General features: G+C 42.8%; 4 protein-coding genes across 4 annotated transcripts in view; 3 read left to right on the forward strand and 1 right to left on the reverse strand.

Moving 5' to 3' along the window:
• Nucleotides 1-940: 940 nt before the first annotated feature.
• SARC_09101 (hypothetical protein) lies at nt 941-7,067 on the forward strand (the record flags this gene model as incomplete). Its single annotated transcript, XM_014296890.1, has 7 exons — nt 941-1,185; nt 1,761-2,648; nt 3,057-3,263; nt 3,906-4,087; nt 4,697-4,891; nt 5,595-5,850; nt 6,426-7,067. Coding segments are annotated over 7 exons (2,524 nt in total), but the record flags the coding sequence as incomplete, so codon positions are not given.
• Nucleotides 7,068-10,812: 3,745 nt separating this feature from the next.
• SARC_09102 (CAMK/CAMKL/CHK1 protein kinase) lies at nt 10,813-12,148 on the forward strand (the record flags this gene model as incomplete). The annotated part of the gene is made up of 1 exon (XM_014296891.1): nt 10,813-12,148. One exon carries the CDS (start codon nt 10,813-10,815, stop codon nt 11,977-11,979), a length of 1,167 nt encoding a protein of 388 aa, XP_014152366.1. The 3' UTR covers nt 11,980-12,148.
• Nucleotides 12,149-14,990: 2,842 nt separating this feature from the next.
• SARC_09103 (CAMK/CAMKL/CHK1 protein kinase) lies at nt 14,991-16,386 on the forward strand. The gene has a single exon (XM_014296892.1). It carries the CDS (start codon nt 15,012-15,014, stop codon nt 16,167-16,169), a length of 1,158 nt encoding a protein of 385 aa, XP_014152367.1. The 5' UTR covers nt 14,991-15,011; the 3' UTR covers nt 16,170-16,386.
• Nucleotides 16,387-16,467: 81 nt separating this feature from the next.
• Nucleotides 16,468-19,767, reverse strand: part of SARC_09104 (hypothetical protein) — a 4,110-nt gene continuing 810 nt past the window's right edge. The window contains exons 2-5 of the mRNA XM_014296893.1: nt 19,358-19,468; nt 18,861-19,031; nt 18,581-18,710; nt 16,468-18,301 (exon numbers count right to left, since the gene is read on the reverse strand). Of these exons, the coding sequence (XP_014152368.1) occupies nt 18,028-18,301; nt 18,581-18,710; nt 18,861-19,031; nt 19,358-19,468 (686 nt within the window). The 3' untranslated portion in view covers nt 16,468-18,027. The remainder of the gene's footprint in view (nt 18,302-18,580; nt 18,711-18,860; nt 19,032-19,357; nt 19,469-19,767) is intronic.

Here is a 19,767-nt window from a genome sequence, read left to right on the forward strand (position 1 = left end):
ACACACACACACACACACACACACACACACACACACACACACACACACACACACACACATATATATATAAACTAGGTATGTATACATTCACGTGTATGTTTTATTCTAGACTCGCACTTATGTGCACATTCTGATATATGTATACACGTTTTCTCATTAACACATACTCGTATTTTGCCACACTTATAGAAGTTCTCTTTGTCATTCTTGTACATTGGTATCGTTCTAGTGCTCCTGTGTGTTTTTGTCTGCAGTATGGCATGTTGAGGTGAAGTTATAATACTCTACGAAAGGGCAAAAGTCCAATTGGCTACTCACAAACATACTATCGCATGGCGATTTGGTCTATTGCACTTATTCAATTGCTCATTATGTTCTGAAACAAATTGATCCGGCGTACAGGCTCATACAAAACTACGAAAGTGCCGATGAACAGAGCTTACCAAGGCAAGTCGTGTACGAACAGTACGAAAACTATTGTGCGAGTCACAACCGAGAACCAATTAACGCTGCTAGCTTTGGCAAACACATTAGGGCCATCTTTCCAAATCTCAAGGTATGCATAATTGAAATATACGTGACGCGTGGCTACTCGGTACTTAGAATGTGCTGCACATGTTTTGAAATACAATTAATTGTGTTCTGCCTATATTAAGCAAAGTGGGGAGCGAAGTTAATCTAGTTGATCTCACTTCGCAGCATACATTATTGTATATTACTTATTCGTCGCATTTGTAGAAACATAGGTAGTTGCCACTTCAAGCTTCAAAGCACTCCCATACCGAGGGCTATGGGCGAGGGAGCACTCAGAGTGTGGATATAGAAAATTCGTGAACAAACCCACCACAGCGTAAAAGTGGTTCTTTATTGACCTCAACCCCAATGTACGTAGTCCCATACTTCTACCACTTCTCAACTACACACGCCACCCATAGACAAGAAGGCTGGGCACGAGGGGCAATTCCAAATACCACTACTACGGTATACGCATCCGGCCCGCATCCGAACTGTACGGGCAAGTGTTGGTAGACTATGACGGATCGTCAGCGTCGCATTCAAATCGCAACAGCGTCACCAAACACTCGAACCGGTACTCTGTTACCAGTGATGAAGGAGGGTTCCATGATGGACTGCTGTCACACACACAGAGTTACGGCATGGAGGCTGCGTCTAGGACTCACAGCGGTACGTCATGTCTGAAGGCGCGAGCACAGAATTCGCCTCTTCGAAGAGGGGTTGTATATGAATGCATTTGAGTATAGTGGATGGCACTGCTGGTGGTGTACATTTCAATTGTTTGTCTGCATGTTGCAGGTTAGACACATGTATCTATCTAGGTATATCTTGTAGAGGACGTGTTTGTATGTGGTGGCGGCTCGTTGCATTTTTGATGATCCTTTGTTTAACTCACCATCGACAATCTTTTATCACAAGCGCGCTAGTGATATAGACTCATTTATACTAGATTAGAGGTTTCCAGCAAGACATTGTTCGTGTAGGCTTTGCCGTCTAGATCAAGATTGCCCTCGGAGAGTTTTGAGCAAGGATTTCTAAGAATGCTACTTTTCATTCAAATCTCACATGTATGTACAGTACAGCCACCGTGATCCCACACAGCTCCTATTGTATAACAGTACCACATTAGAAGCTTGACCCAGCGGGCACGTTTCATGCTCAGTCGAGGGAGGACAACAACATTGCGATTCCAGCCAGTCGCGTTTTGATCATTCCTTCGCACTCGTTCACATGTACCATTCCAGGTCGAGAGTTTGCAGCCCACACAGGAGGCAGCAAAGCACGCCACGGGAAGACCAAACCAGCAGCAGGCTCGTACCAAGTGCTCGAGTTACCACTGCCACCATTCCCCACCATCAGCGAGTTCGCAAACATGCGCGTACCGGATGTGCGGGATATGGCGGAGCGCAATGAAACAGAAAGCATGTCCAGTGAACTGGTGTCTGGGAGCACTGGTAGGAATCATCTGGCAGATGACAGCAGCACAGCTGGCGGGGCTATTGCTGAGCCTGCGGGTACAAGTTCAGGGCTAGCAGCGCGTACGGCGTCTACTACTGGTGTAGAGGCAGGCTCAGTGAATGCGGGTAGGAGCGATACGACCAGACCCAGTGAGCCGTTAGACGGGATGATAAAGGGAGACTGTATGGATGTAAGTAAGGGAGCGAACGCTAATGGGGGTACTCTGGGCGATAACTCAGTGCACAGTACTGCGAGCGGTATCGCGCCGGTGAACAAAGTGGAGGAGGGGTCTTCTCGACTAGGGCAACAAGAAACACCTCAGACACACAAGCAGCAGATACCTGACGGCAACTCAGGCCTGGACGGCACGAGTATACCATCTCGCAGCAGCACGAACGAGCCTGCGAACACACAACATATTAGTAAGAACAACACCAGGACCCAGCAAATACCGGGGTTGAGGCCGCCTGTATTAGCCACCTACCAAATGGCTGAGAATCTCGAGACCACCAAGTTTATCGCCCTATTCAGGGGACACTGTGAAACTCTGCTGCATACCCTGCAAAATCTGACCTTTGACCAGCCCGAGCCCAGTTTCTACACAATGGCATCGGTGATTCATGTGTTCTGGAAGGAGTTGTCCCTGGGGAGTCTGAGAGTGGCCAGCAGCGCAGGTAGGTGACATCTGTCCCTCCAGTCAATTTTTTTTTGGGTATAGACACACAAATATATACAGATAGTAACTAAATGCCGTATACGCACTTGGGTGTAGTTTTTGCTTTGCAGAGAAAAAACATGGTCAGTAGTACTGGGTGTGGAATGTTCTCGTTCTGGGCGACAAAGTGTGGCTAGACGTCTTTATGATTTGAATGCACAGATGTGGTAGCAGGGTGTTATATTGATTCACGCATTTAAGAAGCGGATGGTATCAGCTTACAAGATATCCTTCTCCACACATGCTCACTGCTACATTACAAAGTGCATGGACCTAGGAATCATACCTCCGGGATAACAAATCAAAGGCTATCTCAACACATCGCATTGATATCGTATTCACCTTATACACCCCTTACACCACACAGAGTGCTGTGCGTATATATATCGGTGCGATAGTATACTGTACGAGACTGCGCTCAGAAGTCTGTTGCCCGACGTTCTGGGCAAGATCTCTCCCGCTGTGACCAAGTCTATCCGACTGCTAGCCAAACAGGTAGATAGTTGGCTCAAGACCGCACTCGCCAATGCTGGCACCGCGAATACGAATGCACACAACGCGGACAAGATTAAAAGTATGTTAAATGTATCGAGAAGCACTGATTGGTGATTTGAGTCGGCTGATAACTTGCGAGGAGTGTATTTAAATGAACTATAGTTGTGTATTAAAATGAACTATAGTTTGCGTTGTGGTGTTTTGCTGAAGTTCACCTCCCCAGGTGTATCGGCAAAGTGCGATAGGTGCAAAGCAACACACTAGTAACTCTGGCAAGTCCTAGGGCACGCGTCTCAGCGTCTGTATTCTATTCAGATCCTTACATCTAAACCATCATCGGGAATCTTTAGGCTGATATGATAATTTCAAGCTCCACTGCCAAGGTTGTATTGTATTGGGTGGTTCTTGTCTAATTTCGCAGCATCTGTCTTTGTCATTACGATCCATTTGAATCCCTCATAGTGTGACTTCACCGATTTCTTTTTATTCTGATAACTCACGCGTGTATAGACAGCAATACAAAGTCCATGTGTGGCACACAATTCTCGCGAACTTCTGCATCATATGTATTACTATGACCAGAGATGACATAAGTTCACCATATGTATTACTATGACCAGAGATGACATAAGTTCACTGTCAACAAGCAGCCGGATTTCTCATACACGGACGTGTTAATCACTGAATTGACTCAAACTCCAATGTCCACTCTCACTTGCAGTCGAACAGGGTATTGGGAGCGCTGAAAGCAATCCCGTGCTTGAATCAGCGGGCATCGACCTTACCATGGTACTGGCTGCCAGGAGGAGGGCTCTGAATGTATTCACCCATGCGCTTAGAAGGCACACCTCACTCAACCATCTTATACAGGCGGCTAGGTCTGTGTTGACAAACAAACAACAGGTGAGTAATGGCGATCACGAGTGTGTGGTGGTGCATCGAGAGGTGCGAGACTCAAGTAAGGTTCTTAAGAATGATGTTTGCTTGTTTGTATATCACTGGATGGGCCAGAGATAATCATTGCCCACGTTGTTGCATTATTCATGAGTGATAAGTACTTGTTTTACCGGTATATATGTGAGAGTTTAATATCCTCGTCTATTTATGATGATCGAGCTTAAATTAAACCACAGACCCGGTGTGCATTCTGAGTATCTTAAAAGTCGGACACGACAACAAACTCATAAACGTTTGCGATACTCTCCCGTCTATACTTTTCGGTGGAAAAGTGCAAATATATACAAGTTGGTGGTGACCTGCTCATTGCAAAAACACATTGAAACTCATCAATGCAGCCAGTTGCACAGCCTCGTTGAATACCACGAACCACGATTGGCATTCGCCAACAAGGGTGCTTAGTGAGGCACAGTCGGTGCAATGACACTCTTGACACTGCGTCAAAACGTGCGCAAGGTTTGAGATCGGGCGGGGTGGGGTTACGTTGTTCCATATGTTACACATGAATTACACACAGCTTACGTAAGACCCTATGGTATTTGGCTATTCGTGTAGGTCGTGCAAATGCTGGACGACTGGTGTCGCATAGACAAGAAGAGTATGCGAGAACAGGCCGTAGCCGTGTGCGGCTGCGATGAAACAGTCATGCTGTCAATTGAATCCGAATTCGAAGCCATTTTGGGTGCAGAAGCGGCGGTAGAAACGTGGACCTTATGGCTAGGCCACGTGATTGATCGAACGCTAGGAGACGTATGTTTTATGTGTATGGATAGGTGCCCTCGTAAGTGACTCACACTTTTTATTTTAACCATAGGCAGTGGATTCAAAAGTGGTGCATGTCTTTGTCTATAGGTAGTAAATTTTGACGCTGAGTTGATGCATACTTGTGTATATGTCAAGCAGATACGAATTTTATGTCTATAGGTAGCAGATTTTGACCCTAATGCAGAATTTCGTGTATATGTAGTGGATTCGAATACGATGCTGCTTGTGTATATGTGGGTGGTGTGTTGTCATCTGTCGAGCTCTACCGAGTCGATAAGCAAGGAGTGCTTTTTACTTGGGATACAATAGTCGTGCGATGTGTGAGGACGATAGTAGCTATCACTCTCAATTTGAGTACTCTCCGCGTCGACAATTTTATCTCATCCAGTTAGATTTGATCCGATATATTCGGTTTGGGGACCGAGGATGAGCCTAGTCGTCCTGTATAGCATCTCTCCTGTATAGCGTCTCTCCTGTATATAGGCCTACTGAAGTATGACACACAGGTCTATATATCAGCAAAGCAGAAATAATTGCGTACACACCCAATATTCTGTATGGTCGAATAATTGTATGGGCACAATGCACATTTCGATCGATCAGTACGGCATTTGTATAGTCGCATATCCATACCATCAGTACTATTCTAAATGAGCTCACCGCTTTTTATTGGTCATATTCCCCGCAGCCCGCATCCGAGGCATATTACAAGAGCAGCCGGCGCTTCCTGACTGTATGGTCCTTCATGTCCACCCTCTTTGTGCGAGATCTTACGCTAAGAAGTGCCAAGTCCTTTGGATCATTCCATCTGATGAGATTGCTTCTGGACGAGTTTTCAACGTACCTAATTGAACGCAGGCATACCCTGTGTGTCTGTGCACCCCCGTACCCATGCCCGGACCCCTTCCCCCCTGCAACGGCCGGGTCGGAGCACGATAACGATGGTAACTTGTGTGATCACATCGGTTGTAAGTTCAACTTGACAATGAGCATCCGCAACATGCGTACAAGTGCGGGTAGATATTGACTATAATTGGTGTGCTTGTATGTTCTCATGCCGGTTCGCTCAATAGTGCGTGGGCCTTGAATGCTGGTGCGGTTTACTATGTAATGCAAACTCGAGGCTTCTGAGCGCGAATTGCATTCTTTGACGCCAATTTTGGAATTTTTTTTTTTTTGCGAAAAGAGGAAGTCTTATCTGAGTGTATGCGCCGTTGGCTTCTGAACGTGTTTGCTGGTGAAGAATTTGCGCGTGAAACAACAGCTTATAGAGGCGTGCATGCCTAGATGCTCCCTCACGGTTCACATACTCGCCTTTGTTCTGTACACATTGGCTTAGACTATCTTTATAGTTTCTTTTCGAGCAAGGTGTTTATAGCTTTGAACTTATATTATTTCAACTTCTTACCATTTCTCCAAATGGCAAGCACCGCTGTGTGCAGTGTTGAATTGGAGATTCTCTAGTATCCTGTTATCAGCACGGTCGTTGACGGATGTTTCATATATGCTGTACACACAGGAACACGGCCACCTCCTGCACAGAACCCAAACGGAAGTCACAAGCAATTATCAGAAGAGATAGTTGTAAATGGGAATTTTCAAAGTACTGTTAAGCGCAAAAGAAAAATCTCCGAAGACCATCATCAGGCACGCTCGCATAGTGCGGCCACGCAGTCTCAACCGAGAGCACCATCTCGAAACACTAAACTACAGGCGGCGAAAACGGTACAGCCAACGTCCCTATATAGAACAGCCACGCAGATGCAGCACAGCGGTCCTGTGCATGACTTGCAATCAACAACGATATCACAAATTCACCCAGATATGCACGCACAAGCACCTAAACGTCCACGTATGACACCGCTGGATGCACACACACGATCGAATATGCAGCCAAGTATACACACTCAACCTGAGTTACAACCGCAACAGAATACAAATCTGACATCAGCCGACACACACGCGGGCGAGTCTGGGTCGAATGCTACCGAGTTGTCCACGAACAACAAATCCAGCGAACTGAATAATCAAGATGACAATACTATGAGACAGCGACTCGAAACTAGGTGACAAAGATCAAAACTTTATGAAAAAGCGGGCTAAGTAGATTTATTTAATATTAAACAACCGATAAGAGTATATAACAGCATCTAAAATTGCGCTAGATAGACTGCGACTCGCCCATCTCTGGAGGTGTTTGGGAGTGTCAGAGAGACCTGAGACTGAGAGGGTGGTTAACTGAAATTTGAATTCACTCATTAAAATATGAAAGCAGGATATTTAGCCGATCGGATAGAAGTACTAATTATTAACTAATAGTTCTATTTTTTTGAAGGCTATATAAATATAACAGCATCTAAAATTGCGTTTTCTAGCTATGTTTTAAAGTGTATTAGATACTATTTACTATGTAGTAGAAGTAGCAGATAGTATGCTGATTCATATCTATCGGAGTGATTGATACATAATGATAATAGTGTTGGAGGCTTGGGAGTTGGAGCGTCAGAACCTCAGAGGCCCGAGATGAAAGTCAGCTGTCAACAGTCAACAGTCAACACTCTAAATCACTAAGGACTAAATGTAAGGCCTACAGGCGGCAGTGGGCGCAATTTTAAAATCACTCACTCACTCACAATTCACACACGTCTCAACTCAAGTCTCAATGTCTCACAGTCACAGTCTCACAAGCAGCTGTCTCTCTAATCTCTTTGACTCTGAGCCTCTGAGGGAGCCTCACAGGAGTCACAGGCTCACACAGGGAGGCCGATACATAGACTGCTACTATTCTATATTTTTGAAAATATATATTATATTAAAATTTTAAAGTTCTTCATATCATAAATAGTTGTATATTTAAAAACACAAGAAGGCGTGTTTGATAGACCATCACACACATGACACAAAGGCCCAAGGCTATTATCTGTTTTTTTTTTCTACTTTACAATTGTACATGTGTATGTTTTTTTAAAACAAAAATAAAACAAAAGCAAAAAAATGCCACATACTGTATACATTATTATGTACATTTATAATTATATATAAAATTATAAAAAATAAAGGGTTATTTATTTGAGTGTATTTGATTTTGACTATTGTATTTATGTACATTGTACAATATAAAAGAGCAAGAAAAATTAGTTTGATGATAGTGATTGTATTTTGTAGAAAAAATTATTGTATTTATTTTAATATTTAGAATTTTAGATGTAAATAGTGCCAAATCTTTTAGTCAATCTACAAGAGTTTGAACTTTTGATGGGACTAAAAAACATTTCTCTCTCTCTCTCGCCTCTACTAATATTGAGTAGAGAGCGGGTCATATCCACATGGGGTGATGGGGTCCATGGAGATGATAAGGGTTATACGCTCTCTAGAAAGCGTGATGTGATTGATGATTCATCTAACAATAGCCAATAGATAACGAGGCGATGTACCAATTGTCATCAATCGACTGACTGCATTTATAAGAGTATATTCGAGCCCCGTCCTGCCGCTACGGCGATGTAGCGGCAGTAGCACCCGCCGCTTTCTCTCTACTCTCTCTCTACTCTATTCTACAGAGGAGAGTAAGTGAGAGAGAGCTTATTTTTTAAAAGTTAAATATCAGTAGGCCGTTCTGGCCGTCTGGCGTGCCACTTGTTAAATATTTTTTTTGCCATATGAAAAGCCTCTTATCTACTCAAAAAATTAATGAACACAACCCCAGTTCAGTATTCAGTTGTTATTTTTTGAAATCAATACTCGTTGTACAAAATATAGTGTGTAGGACTGCACTGAGTCTGACTGCAGGACTGCAGCCTGCAGGTAATAATAAAACTTAAAAGGTCGCGGGTTTGTACTTCGTAAATCGTACTTCGTTGCCAATGCCAGCGCCCAGCAGCCAGTAGGGTATGCAATATACTAAAATACAGAGAAAAGGAAATTTAAAAAGAAAAGTACCTACTAAAAGGTAAAAAACCTGCATTATACGCTATAAAATGATTGCGTTTTTGTTTAAAAAAGAAGAAGTAAAACGTGCTCTGCAGCTTATATAAATAGCTGTCGGCTGTAGGCTCCTTGTTGTGTAGGCTTGTAGCGCGAAAATACTTTTAGCGCTAAGTTCAGCTACTTTAAGCTCGAGTTGTCAGATTTCAGAACTTCAGAGTTCAGAGTTCAGAGTTCAGAGTTCAGAGTCGAGAGTTCAGAGTTCAGACTATGTAATTTAGTCCACCAGACTCTCAACTCTCAAGTCTCAAGCCTCAAGTCTCAAGTCTCAGATCTCAGACTCAAAGAGTCTCAGACTTCAGAGTCTCGGTACAACTCTCAAGTCTCAGCCTTTCACCTTTCACCACCTTTGACGGTTTGACTTTCTTATGGCTTTTAATTATGCATTGATCACTAAAAGCATATATATTTTTAGAAATACTCCCTAAAAATATATATATATTTAAACCCCCACCCCCCCCCCGAATACTGTGAAAATGTAAGCCTTTTTTTTCCTTAGGAGTACAAAAGGTCAAGAAAAATATAGAAATTAGAAAGGGGGCAATAACACAATATGATACCAGCGGTAGCGGGGAGGTAAGTTGAAGCTAATTTTGAAATTTATGAAATGAGTAAAAGAATTAAACACGTTGCTCCGAACACATGCATATGCTAACCAGAGGTATGCACTCATTTTCTCCCCCAAGGAATTCTGAAGCAAAAATACAAGTGGAAGGAGTTAGATGACGGCACACACAGCTACACGCGCGCGAGGAGAGGGTTTTGAAGTTCACTATACTTTTTTGATTGTAAAAAAAGCTCCCAAATATACATAGTTTCCAATTTATTTATTATAGAAAACTGAAAACCTTCGTACAAGACACTTCTCTATTTTTTTTTGTAAGCCTCCCTTTCCAACCGAAATAAGCGGTGATATATTTTTAATTTAAAAAAACCGCTCTTTCTTTCTTCACTCTTTACTCTTCAGATCAGAGGAGTTGAGAGGACTGACTGCTGAGTCAGCCTGAGTACTAAACTGCTGAGTGCTGACAGCCTAACACAGCGGCTACGCCGGCTAGCTGGTCGATTTCGGATTTATGAAAGCTATTACGCTGTCTCTACTCTCAACAGCTGTACTAATCCTTGGGTTTGAGGCTTGAACCACCCTAGTGAAGTGTGGACCTTGAAGCTGAAGCCTGAAGCCTCTTCTCTCTCTCTCTAGCAGCTTATGTGTGTCTATGTGACTGACTAACAGTGAGTGACAGGTGCCAGTGCGGGTGACTTGTGTTTGTGTGACTGTGTATTAGTGAGACTGTGTACATAAGGCTGAGGGGTGACCGAAGACCACTCTGCTGACTGCTAACTGCCAAGTGCCGAGTGCCGAGTTCCGACGCCTGACCGACAAGAGCAAAAGCGTCTGAACCCAAAACCCAAGTCTGTCCGACTCTCTCAGCTATGTATAGAGAGAGGGGCTCTCTCTCTTTGAGAGTGCAAGGGGACAGGACATAAAAGAGTCCAGGACACCAGGTCCAGGAGGACCAGGACCCAGCCACACAAAATCCCGAAGGCCGGACTATCTGCAGACTTCAATGAGATATAGGTTTTCTAGAAAAACTCACAATTTTGACTCTTTTTCGTAGGCTTTTTAAGGTTTCTGACCAGTTCTGACGTCTGTAACGCAGTGAGACATCTCAATTTTTTGGACTGATGACCAAAAGCCCTAAAGTGACATCACTAACAAGAGTGGTCCTCCGTCCGGGACTCTGGGAACAGGCCCCAGCTAATCGGCGCCCTCAATAAAATAAAAACGCATAATCGCACGCACTCGCACACATGCGCCCTTGTGACGAGAGTACAAAAGGACGACACATTGCGAATTCATATTCAGTTTTGCGAAAGCATTTAATTTTCTAGAAATATATATACACAGAAGCAACGCACTTATGCAAAAAATTCTGGATTGGCTTGCGTCGCCCTTTGGGGGTGGAGATAACAATAAACAACCACTGCCCGTTCTTAGTAATTCGCAATTGCTTGTTCCTTCTAATAGATCAACGCATTATTGTAAAACTCATGAATATGGTGTTCCCAAAGTACTGAGTTCGCACGATTTGAGTACCCTCACCTCTTTGGGTGATAAAAAGCGTAATTATGACGATTTGTTGAAAGATTATGTTGTTGTGGAACAGCTTCGTGATGGTAGTACTGCTGAAGTTTTTCTTGCTAAACATGTTGTGTCTGGTTCCCTCGTGATAATCAAGGAACAACTTCTCAAAAATCGGGAAGTTAGTTCGATTTATAAAGAGGCAATTATGCACAGTCGTTGCGAGTTCAGTAGTGTGGTGAAATTCGTTGCCACTGCTGCCAATCAAACAGCAATGGTTATTTTACAGGAATACTGCTCTGGTGGTGAACTGTACGATGCTATTGTGCCAGATGTTGGCCTGCCGGTCCAACAAGCAGAAAGTTACCTGCTACAGCTGATCAATTCGGTCATTGACATGCACTCAGCAAATGTCGTACATCGTGATCTCAAACCTGAGAATATCATCCTTGATGAAAGTAAAAGCAATCTGAAGGTCATAGACTTTGGGTTATCTGACGATGCCCGGAGGAAGCGCGTACGCAGACATGTAGGTACTGTTCCCTACATGGCACCTGAACTGATGGCTAATTCCAGTCAGAAATATATTAGCACAGACTTGTGCAAGACTGATGTGTGGTCGCTTGGTATTACTTTCTTTTGCATGCTGACTGGTACATTTCCGTGGGCTCAAGCGGACAAGTCTTGTGCCCAATATAGAAGATTCCGCCGAGGAGATTTTAGCCGTAAACCGTGGAAAAACCTCCTGCCGACTCATCTGACATTGCTGCGTCATATGTTGGCCGAGAACCCAAGCGAGAGGTGGGATGCGCAAGCGATCAAGGAATATATTATAGCCCATTGGGTCATTGTAGAGAGTGAAGATGAAGGTCTGGTGATTGATAGACATGGCGACTCTAAATTAAAAAATTCGGCGGATAGTGGGTTCGAATCTGAGTCAACCGACGAGATGGAAGTTCGTGCCCCCCCACACGAGGACGACCCTGTCTTGACGGAAGACTGGTGATCTGATGCCAAAATGACAGAATGCTGGAATCGAAGCGATACCTAGAGTGATATTAATTATGCAGAAGAGCACTGCCACAACCCAAACAAATACCTCCGCATCACAAACTAGACACTGAAGCCGGGAATGTCGACGCGCGTCGCCCGGTTTAAGTAGATCAATAAATTTCAAATATTATTAATTGACTGTCTTTGCCCTGTCAATTGCTTGAAAAGCTCATAATAGGTTAATAACGGCTATTTTTATTACACAACAGCTCTTTGTTGTCCATCAATTACTTTAAAAGCACCTAAAGACTAAATATAACGCATCTTTACCTTCTTATTCCATCTCTGAACTTATGGCTTAGAATTTGAAGTTAACAACTCTGAACACACTGCCATCAATCTTTCCGCTGAAACACATATGAACTTATTGCAGTGAATATTGTCGTTATAGATGTTAATAAAATCACGCCCACAATGGAATCATTAGCTAGTAGCTAGAGAGATAAGCACCTGAAGCTGGTACCTATGAACATATTTACTGTCAATAGAGCCTATGAATCTGCGATTGCTACGAAGTACGAACCGCCACCTACTCGCCTACTCCTCTACTGCAAAGTGCAGCCTACAGGTGCTCGTCTTCTAAAATGAAGAAGGCTATGCACTTGCTGCTGACTTGCTGCATAGACTGCCATAGAGTGCATAATAACTGCATACTAGATACTTATGATAAATAAACAATAAATTTTGGTGAATGTTTTTGTTTTTACATATATCTTTTTGATGTTCGACCGCTGCGTTAATAACGTATAAACTTTGCATAAATTTACATTCTCTCAAGAGCCAAGTCTCGACTTTTTATATCTTAACGGCCCTATAGTTGTCGTGACGGGTGCATGATGTTTGGACCCTGTCAGGCTGTCGGGTGTGTGAGACTCTAAGTTTTCAGAATTTCATGTCTCATAAATCCCACAGTCTTTTGAGTTTTGACCCATATTAGAATATAGACGTTCTTTTTAAAAAGCGTTTACGATAAATACATTCAAGTTTTCAACTTTGTCTTTTCTCTCTCTCACAGTCTCACAGTCCAACCGCATAACGATTGGCGTCATGTAGACAAACGTCTATTTTAAACATTTAACGGATTGGTTTTTAGTGTTGCAACGTATTTTGGTATATTTTAACCTGTATATTGTGACCTGAATTGTGCACTTATTGTAAAATTTGGTCTCAGTTGTCAATAACAGAATGTGTCATCAGGACAAAATATTGGTGTGTATATCATGCCTATTTCCTACCCTGGAATATGGCCCTACAAATATAAACGGGACACTGAAAAGGAAATATACGTTTGATTTTCGTTTAACGGATCAGTTATTTGCGTTGCAACTTATAACGATATGAGGTTAGCTCATAGTCTCACTAATCACTACTACTATTTACTCTCTAGTAGTAGAGACTACTAGAGAGCGATTAGTAGTATTTAAAAACAAAATAGAAAAAAATAAGAGAGTAGAGGCTAGTAGAGAGTAGAGAGTAGAGACTCTCTCTCTCTCTCTGGTAGAGAGTCTACCAGAGGATGTAAATAGTATTTAGTAGTAGTGGGAGAGCTGAAGAAGTTGTTTGTTTGCTAATTTTGTGTATTTATTTCATAGCCTTCTGATTTCAGAAGGCTATGATTTATTTGTATTTTTAATTTGTTTTTGTTTAAAAAAAAAAAGAAGGAAAAACACAAAATAAAACACAGCCTCCTAAAAACGACATAAAAACAACAAGAACACGAATTGCGGTAATTAAAAAAAAACCCCCCTAGATTTATGTTTGTGAAATTGTGAATTATGAGGTGTTGACTGTTGAGTTGTTGACACTCATCAATTGAGCTTGCAGTCTTCTTGCACAATGAACCTTCAATTTGTTTTGTTTTTTAATTTTAAAATAAAATAAAAGATGCACTCTAATAACTAATTAAATCTCAGTCATGATTTTTTTATAGTGTTTTTTTTATGTTTGTTTTGTTGTAGAAAAAGGAAACAAAAGAAAAATAGACCGGGTACAAAACCGTTCGAACTCGCCCTAACAATTCTGAATTCTCATCGATAAGCTCTTTGAAATTGAGCAATTGCCAATAGGGCAATTGGTTCCGGTTGGGTGGCAAAATGCGACGATATACCCGGTGCAGAATTTCGAACAACAGTTCGCCGGTTCGGAGTCACAGACTGTCACACAGACACGACTCAACATTTTATTCACGCACGTTTTTAAAAACTGTTGAGCAAAATATAGTCTAAACTCGAAAGTCTAAACCGAGTACTCCTCTAAAGTCTTACTCATAATGAGTCTAAACTCTAAACTCTAAAGTCTAAAACTACAATTGTCTAAAATCTCAAATCTGAACTCTGAAGTCTGACAAGTGACAAGTGACACAAGTGACAACTTTACACGAAGTGGCAACAAGAAGAGAGTTGAAGAGAGTCAAGAGACTCTGAACTCTGAAGTCTCTGCCCTGCCCTGGAGGCCTGGACGGCTGGACCTGAGTGAGACAGAATCACAGAAGTGAGAAGTCAGAGAAGTCAGAGACTCAGAACTAAATGAGACTTCTTGAGAGGGGCAATAGCCAATAGTCCAATACCGCAATAGAGAATTGATCACATAACTAAACACGAGTCAAAAACTGAAACAGCCGTCGTGTCTATCACGTTTTCAAAATTATAGCGATTCTTATCACCATTTAAGCTTCTGATTGGATACTATCTTCTAATCGCGGCCGAGAGAAGGGGAAGGTTCTTTTTTGACAAAAGCATATGCACTTTCTTTTCTTGTCTGATTTAAAAACTAGAAGGCTTCTGAGGTTCTCATACTACTCTCAGCGAGAGAGAGAGAGACTACAGAAAAGACCCCAAAAATGTGTCGAGTTAGGAAACTGTCATAGCCTTCTAAATAATGAATTTAGAAGGCCGTAAAACTTTTTTCAAGAGTGTTATACATATATATATATATATATATGTGTGTTTCCTTGGATTCTGATCTCCTAAATTCAAAATTGTCACAATGTCAGTCAAGAAAGTTTTAGACTGGATGGCTCTCGCCATCGATGTCGACAAGAAGCCCGTAGTTACGGAGGCTTCTAAAGTTACCGAGCAGGCTTCTAAAGTTGCTGAGCAGGTTGACCAGTGCATAAGGCACAAGACCAGTAAAAAGCATAGGGTCTTCAAACACTTGCTACAAGAATATGTAGTTCTACAGAATTTGACATCCGGAAGCACAGCCACGATCTTTCTAGCACAAGAGGCGAAAACAGGAAGGGTTGTGGTGATCAAAGAGCAGCTGTTAGAAAATCGAGATCTGTACTCAATCAGCAGAGAAGCCGCAATACATAGCATGGTGCACCATGAAAACGTTATTGATTTGATTGCTACTTCGAGAAATCACAAAGTGATGGTTTTGGTGCAGGAGTATCTCAGCGGTGGTGAGCTGTTTGACATAGTTGTGCCTGATGTAGGACTGGATACTGCTATTGTCAAGAGCTATGTGCTTCAATTATCGAGTGCTGTGGGATATTTACATAATATGGGTATTGCACACCGAGACATCAAGCCAGAAAACATTGTTCTCGACGAAAGCAAGTCCACCGTAAAGCTAATTGATCTAGGGCTGTCGGAAGTAATCAGCAGTGACTCAAAAGCCATTTATAAGCGACACATTGGAACTATTCCGTATATGGCACCTGAATTGCTCGTGCAGGACGCAGCTCCGAGGATTACTTTGGATCTTAAGAAAGCGGATGTGTGGGCTCTTGGTATAGTTATGTATTGCCTGCTTGTCGGCAGATTTCCGTGGTCGAAGGCAAATGCAAATTCTAAAGAATACAGAAAATACCAATGTAAACCAGAAGAGCTACTGAGAGCGGCACCATGGACTACTTTAGGACCTGTGCAGCGTGAACTGCTTGTGCATATGCTAGACATCAATCCCGAGTCGCGTTGGAGTGTCAATGAGGTACAGAATTACATATATAGATTTTGGCCGGATTTGGATAAAAAGGGTCGTCGAACGGTAGAGTGCGATTCTCCTATAGACAGCGGCTATAACAGTATGAGCGAGATGTCAAACAGCAGCGCCCCGTGCTCGCCGCGTGTTGCAGCCGTAGGTGATGCCGGCGATCACAATAGGAAAATCGCTATGAATCTTCAAAGCTTATACGTGTAAGTGAAAACAGGCAACGCACATACCAAGGGCAAAGTACTCGACGTACATGTCAGTAAAAATATTAGGACAAATAAAATAGGAACAAATAGTCATTTTATATTGAATGTGCGGCAACATTTAAGCTTCTCTGCCATACTTTAGCTATTGGCAGCGGGGTGTTCAATCGGTATCGATGTACAACGCGCCTCCTATTACATATTCAGCTTTCTTCACCTTGGCATAATCTTTAAATTAAAAGGATTGTGACTTATTCAAAAAGGCTCTAGCACAATCGTAAAGCATCCGGATTTTAGATATAGCACCCTTTGACGATTTATTTGTAATTGTTCTAATTGCGAGTTGCGTAGTTCGAAGCATGTGCAGACGTAGTTCGAGCCATGTGCAGATCTAGTGGATCTTTTAATCTGCACAATGTCAGTTCGCTGCTCAAATGCCCAGCCAAACGTGCGTGAAGATCATATACTTCGGACACCCATGAGCTGCCATCTATCGGCAATTGTGGTATGCACAAGTGTAACTATGGCCGCTATCATCGATGCCCAAGCGATATTCGCTGCTGACGTAATGTACGAAACCACTACATCTCGGAAATTTTCTTGACGTACTGTCGTGATGCACACCCAATCGGATCCCACTTGATAGTGTTAGTGTGGGTATCAATTCTGCCCTGGGTCCATTCCAATCAGACCGACACGAGAAATCGCGTCTGCCCTTTGATTCTACTATCCACTCCACATCAATAGCGCTCATATTCCAGCGCAACGTGCTAGTATATGGGACAATGGGTATAACTACTAACAGGTCATTTGCACGTGGTCGCGAATGTGGAAAGTAGCTAAGGCTTTCAATCCAATCTTCATTTTTCCAAAGATCGCTGACGCTAACCAATGCTTCCACCAAGGATAGGTTCGCGATCGTAAATAGGCACTGCTCAACAGACTATCCTGAAAATTAAATATAATGCACATGCACAGATATTCGATACTGATTGCCCATAACAGTGCTGATGTCCCATCCTCTATAGATATGTGTTGCTAGTAGGGTGCATCACACTCTTGAAAGCACGTGCGTATAAGGAAAAAAACAAACAATACGGAGTACACCACCTTATGAGACCTTCGACGCTTCCCAATCAGCTATAATTATGCGCATGCCTCCTTACTCCAATACTATGTCGACCTAAACACTGGGGTTGACTGCGTGTGGCTGTGCGCGTACTTCAGCATAACCAGATGCCGTAGCACATAGTTCAGCTTCTACTGCAATGCCAGCGAGGTTTCAATACTGTTCTTGTTCTCAGAACTTGGGCTGTTGCAGAAGACCATTTTGCGATATCCACATGCAAAACCCCGCCTAGTCCCACTATCGGCTCTGACGCCGGTGCGAGACCCTATGGCAAGCACAAGTCAATATAGTTCTAAAAACCACCGGTGTTGTGTTAAGTGGTCGGGAGTGGCATTTCTCTGCAGCTAAGGTACACAGCATCCAGCCTACACGAGGGACTACGGGTAGCTATATGTGTGTCGATCACTCACGGAGGCGGTCGCGTATATGTGTATCTGTATATATATTCAGCGTAGACGATCGTACAAGTCACTTGAACCCTTCTGGTCTTGTAGGTCTGTGCTTGAGTGCGGACACCTACCTGTGTTCCTGCCTTCCCTACAACTGTGTAGCTCAAGTATTCCATCTTCCATTGGAGCGTGAAGCAGCTATGCCTAACGTGCGTTGTGCATACGGTAGTGTATGCAGCTCTCATATATATATATATATACCCACCACTCACTCCGAATGGGTTATTCGTGTAACTCAGCATACACTTGGACATGTCAGTTTTTCTCCACTACCCCCCCACCACCTATGTATCCACCATACCGACATTCGATGAGGGATTGCTATTATGCGGTGCAGCTCTGTGCGCATGTACATGCAGCTCCAAACCATCCTCTTCGCCCTCTCCAGTACTGTTAGGACGACTCCCGTTCACACTCCGACTGTATGTGTTAGACTCTCTGAAGGCATCTCCCATGCCTGACTGATTGGACGCGTTGATCATGCGGGGCGTGTTGTCGCGTACGCCGAAGGTGTTGACCAACATACGACCAAACCACGCCTGTATATGGTACGAGTACCTGTGATGGAAAATGAGGCCTGTCAGTCATATGGGTAGACTAGTACATAGCCAACGAATCACCAGGATGCCGTCACAGCCTCACATACCAAAAGCTCCTTACATTAAAACACAAACCTCTGCCTACTGCGATGGGACCATTGGATCTAATAGACGTGTGGTTACAGGTGAAGTCATCTACCCCGGAGCAGATTCTATCTGGTAGTGTCGAACAAAGGTACTATTCTTAACCGGGGGACTCATCAGACAAAAGTAGTCAAATGCGCACCGAAAAACTTACCAGTAAAGATTTGGGGTGACGAATAGCTGCAGTAGTGAGGCTGCCAGTGAACATCCCCACGACCACGAAACCGCCATGCCCAGATAATACCCGGCGATATAGATAGAGGTCCCTAAGATGGCCAAAAAGCCTGTGTTTAAAATTAAGAGTACCATCAGCTTGAGATGGACTATATTACGATGATTATATAAGGCGGCTCATGACTCTCACTAGCCATTGGGACGTGTATTCATTTACATACATATGCACCACACTAACCGTCCGTACAATGCACACATACCTGATAGGCCCACGGTAAAACAGGCCAGGATGTGGACGGGAAAATCGCGCATGAAGAACCCAAGCGCTCCCACTCCCACAAAGAGCGAGAAAAACGCAATCACCAACGAGATCACTATCATCACTCGTGCGACATACGACGACAGTTCGTTTGGCGATGTACAGGGCAAACCTAGTGTACAAGTCAAAGATAGGGGATATAAATAGCCAGCTGACTTTGTGAGAGCGACCAATCGGGATACATAAAACCATACTCGCGATGCAGAATTGGAACGTTTATATTTTCACAGAAAACTCCGTCTGAAAGCACTGGAAGTATTGATACTATCTAATACTGATATAACGCAATCGTGGGACACGAGAAATAAATAGTAGGACATGAGAACGCAAACAAAGGATACAGAGGAACGTAGGCGACTATATCGAGTACAAAACAAATAAATTGATGGTAATTTTGGTGTAAAGTTGAACAAAATATGTAATTGAACTGAGATTTACCATAATAGCATTGCCTCCAAAGTCCCACATTGCCAAGTTCCCCGGACAGCCAGTAGTCAGTCAAGCACCCCGTCAGCAAAAGGGCCAATGCAACGATGTTACAGATTGTACCTGCAAGAGTGGAACAGCAGTAAGCGACGAACGTGATGTAGGGAGGCTTCAAAGCTTGTTGAAAACTTTAATTCGATAACAGCGTGTATACAGGCCACATTTACATAAGCACACACACAATAACGTCATAATTACAACCATACATACACACGTATACACACACACACACACGCGCGCGCATATACATATATATATATATATATATATATACTATATATACATATATATATATATTAGATATATATATATATAATATATATATATATATATATATATATATATATACTATATATATATAT

Source organism: Sphaeroforma arctica (assembly GCF_001186125.1).
Source record: "Sphaeroforma arctica JP610 unplaced genomic scaffold supercont1.888, whole genome shotgun sequence".
Taxonomy (NCBI): Eukaryota; class Ichthyosporea; order Ichthyophonida; genus Sphaeroforma; species Sphaeroforma arctica.

What these genes read in the sequence shown, in the direction of transcription:
- SARC_09103 (XM_014296892.1), top strand. Translation starts at nt 15,012, where the DNA reads ATGTCAGTCAAGAAAGTTTTAGACTGGATGGCTCTCGCCATCGATGTC.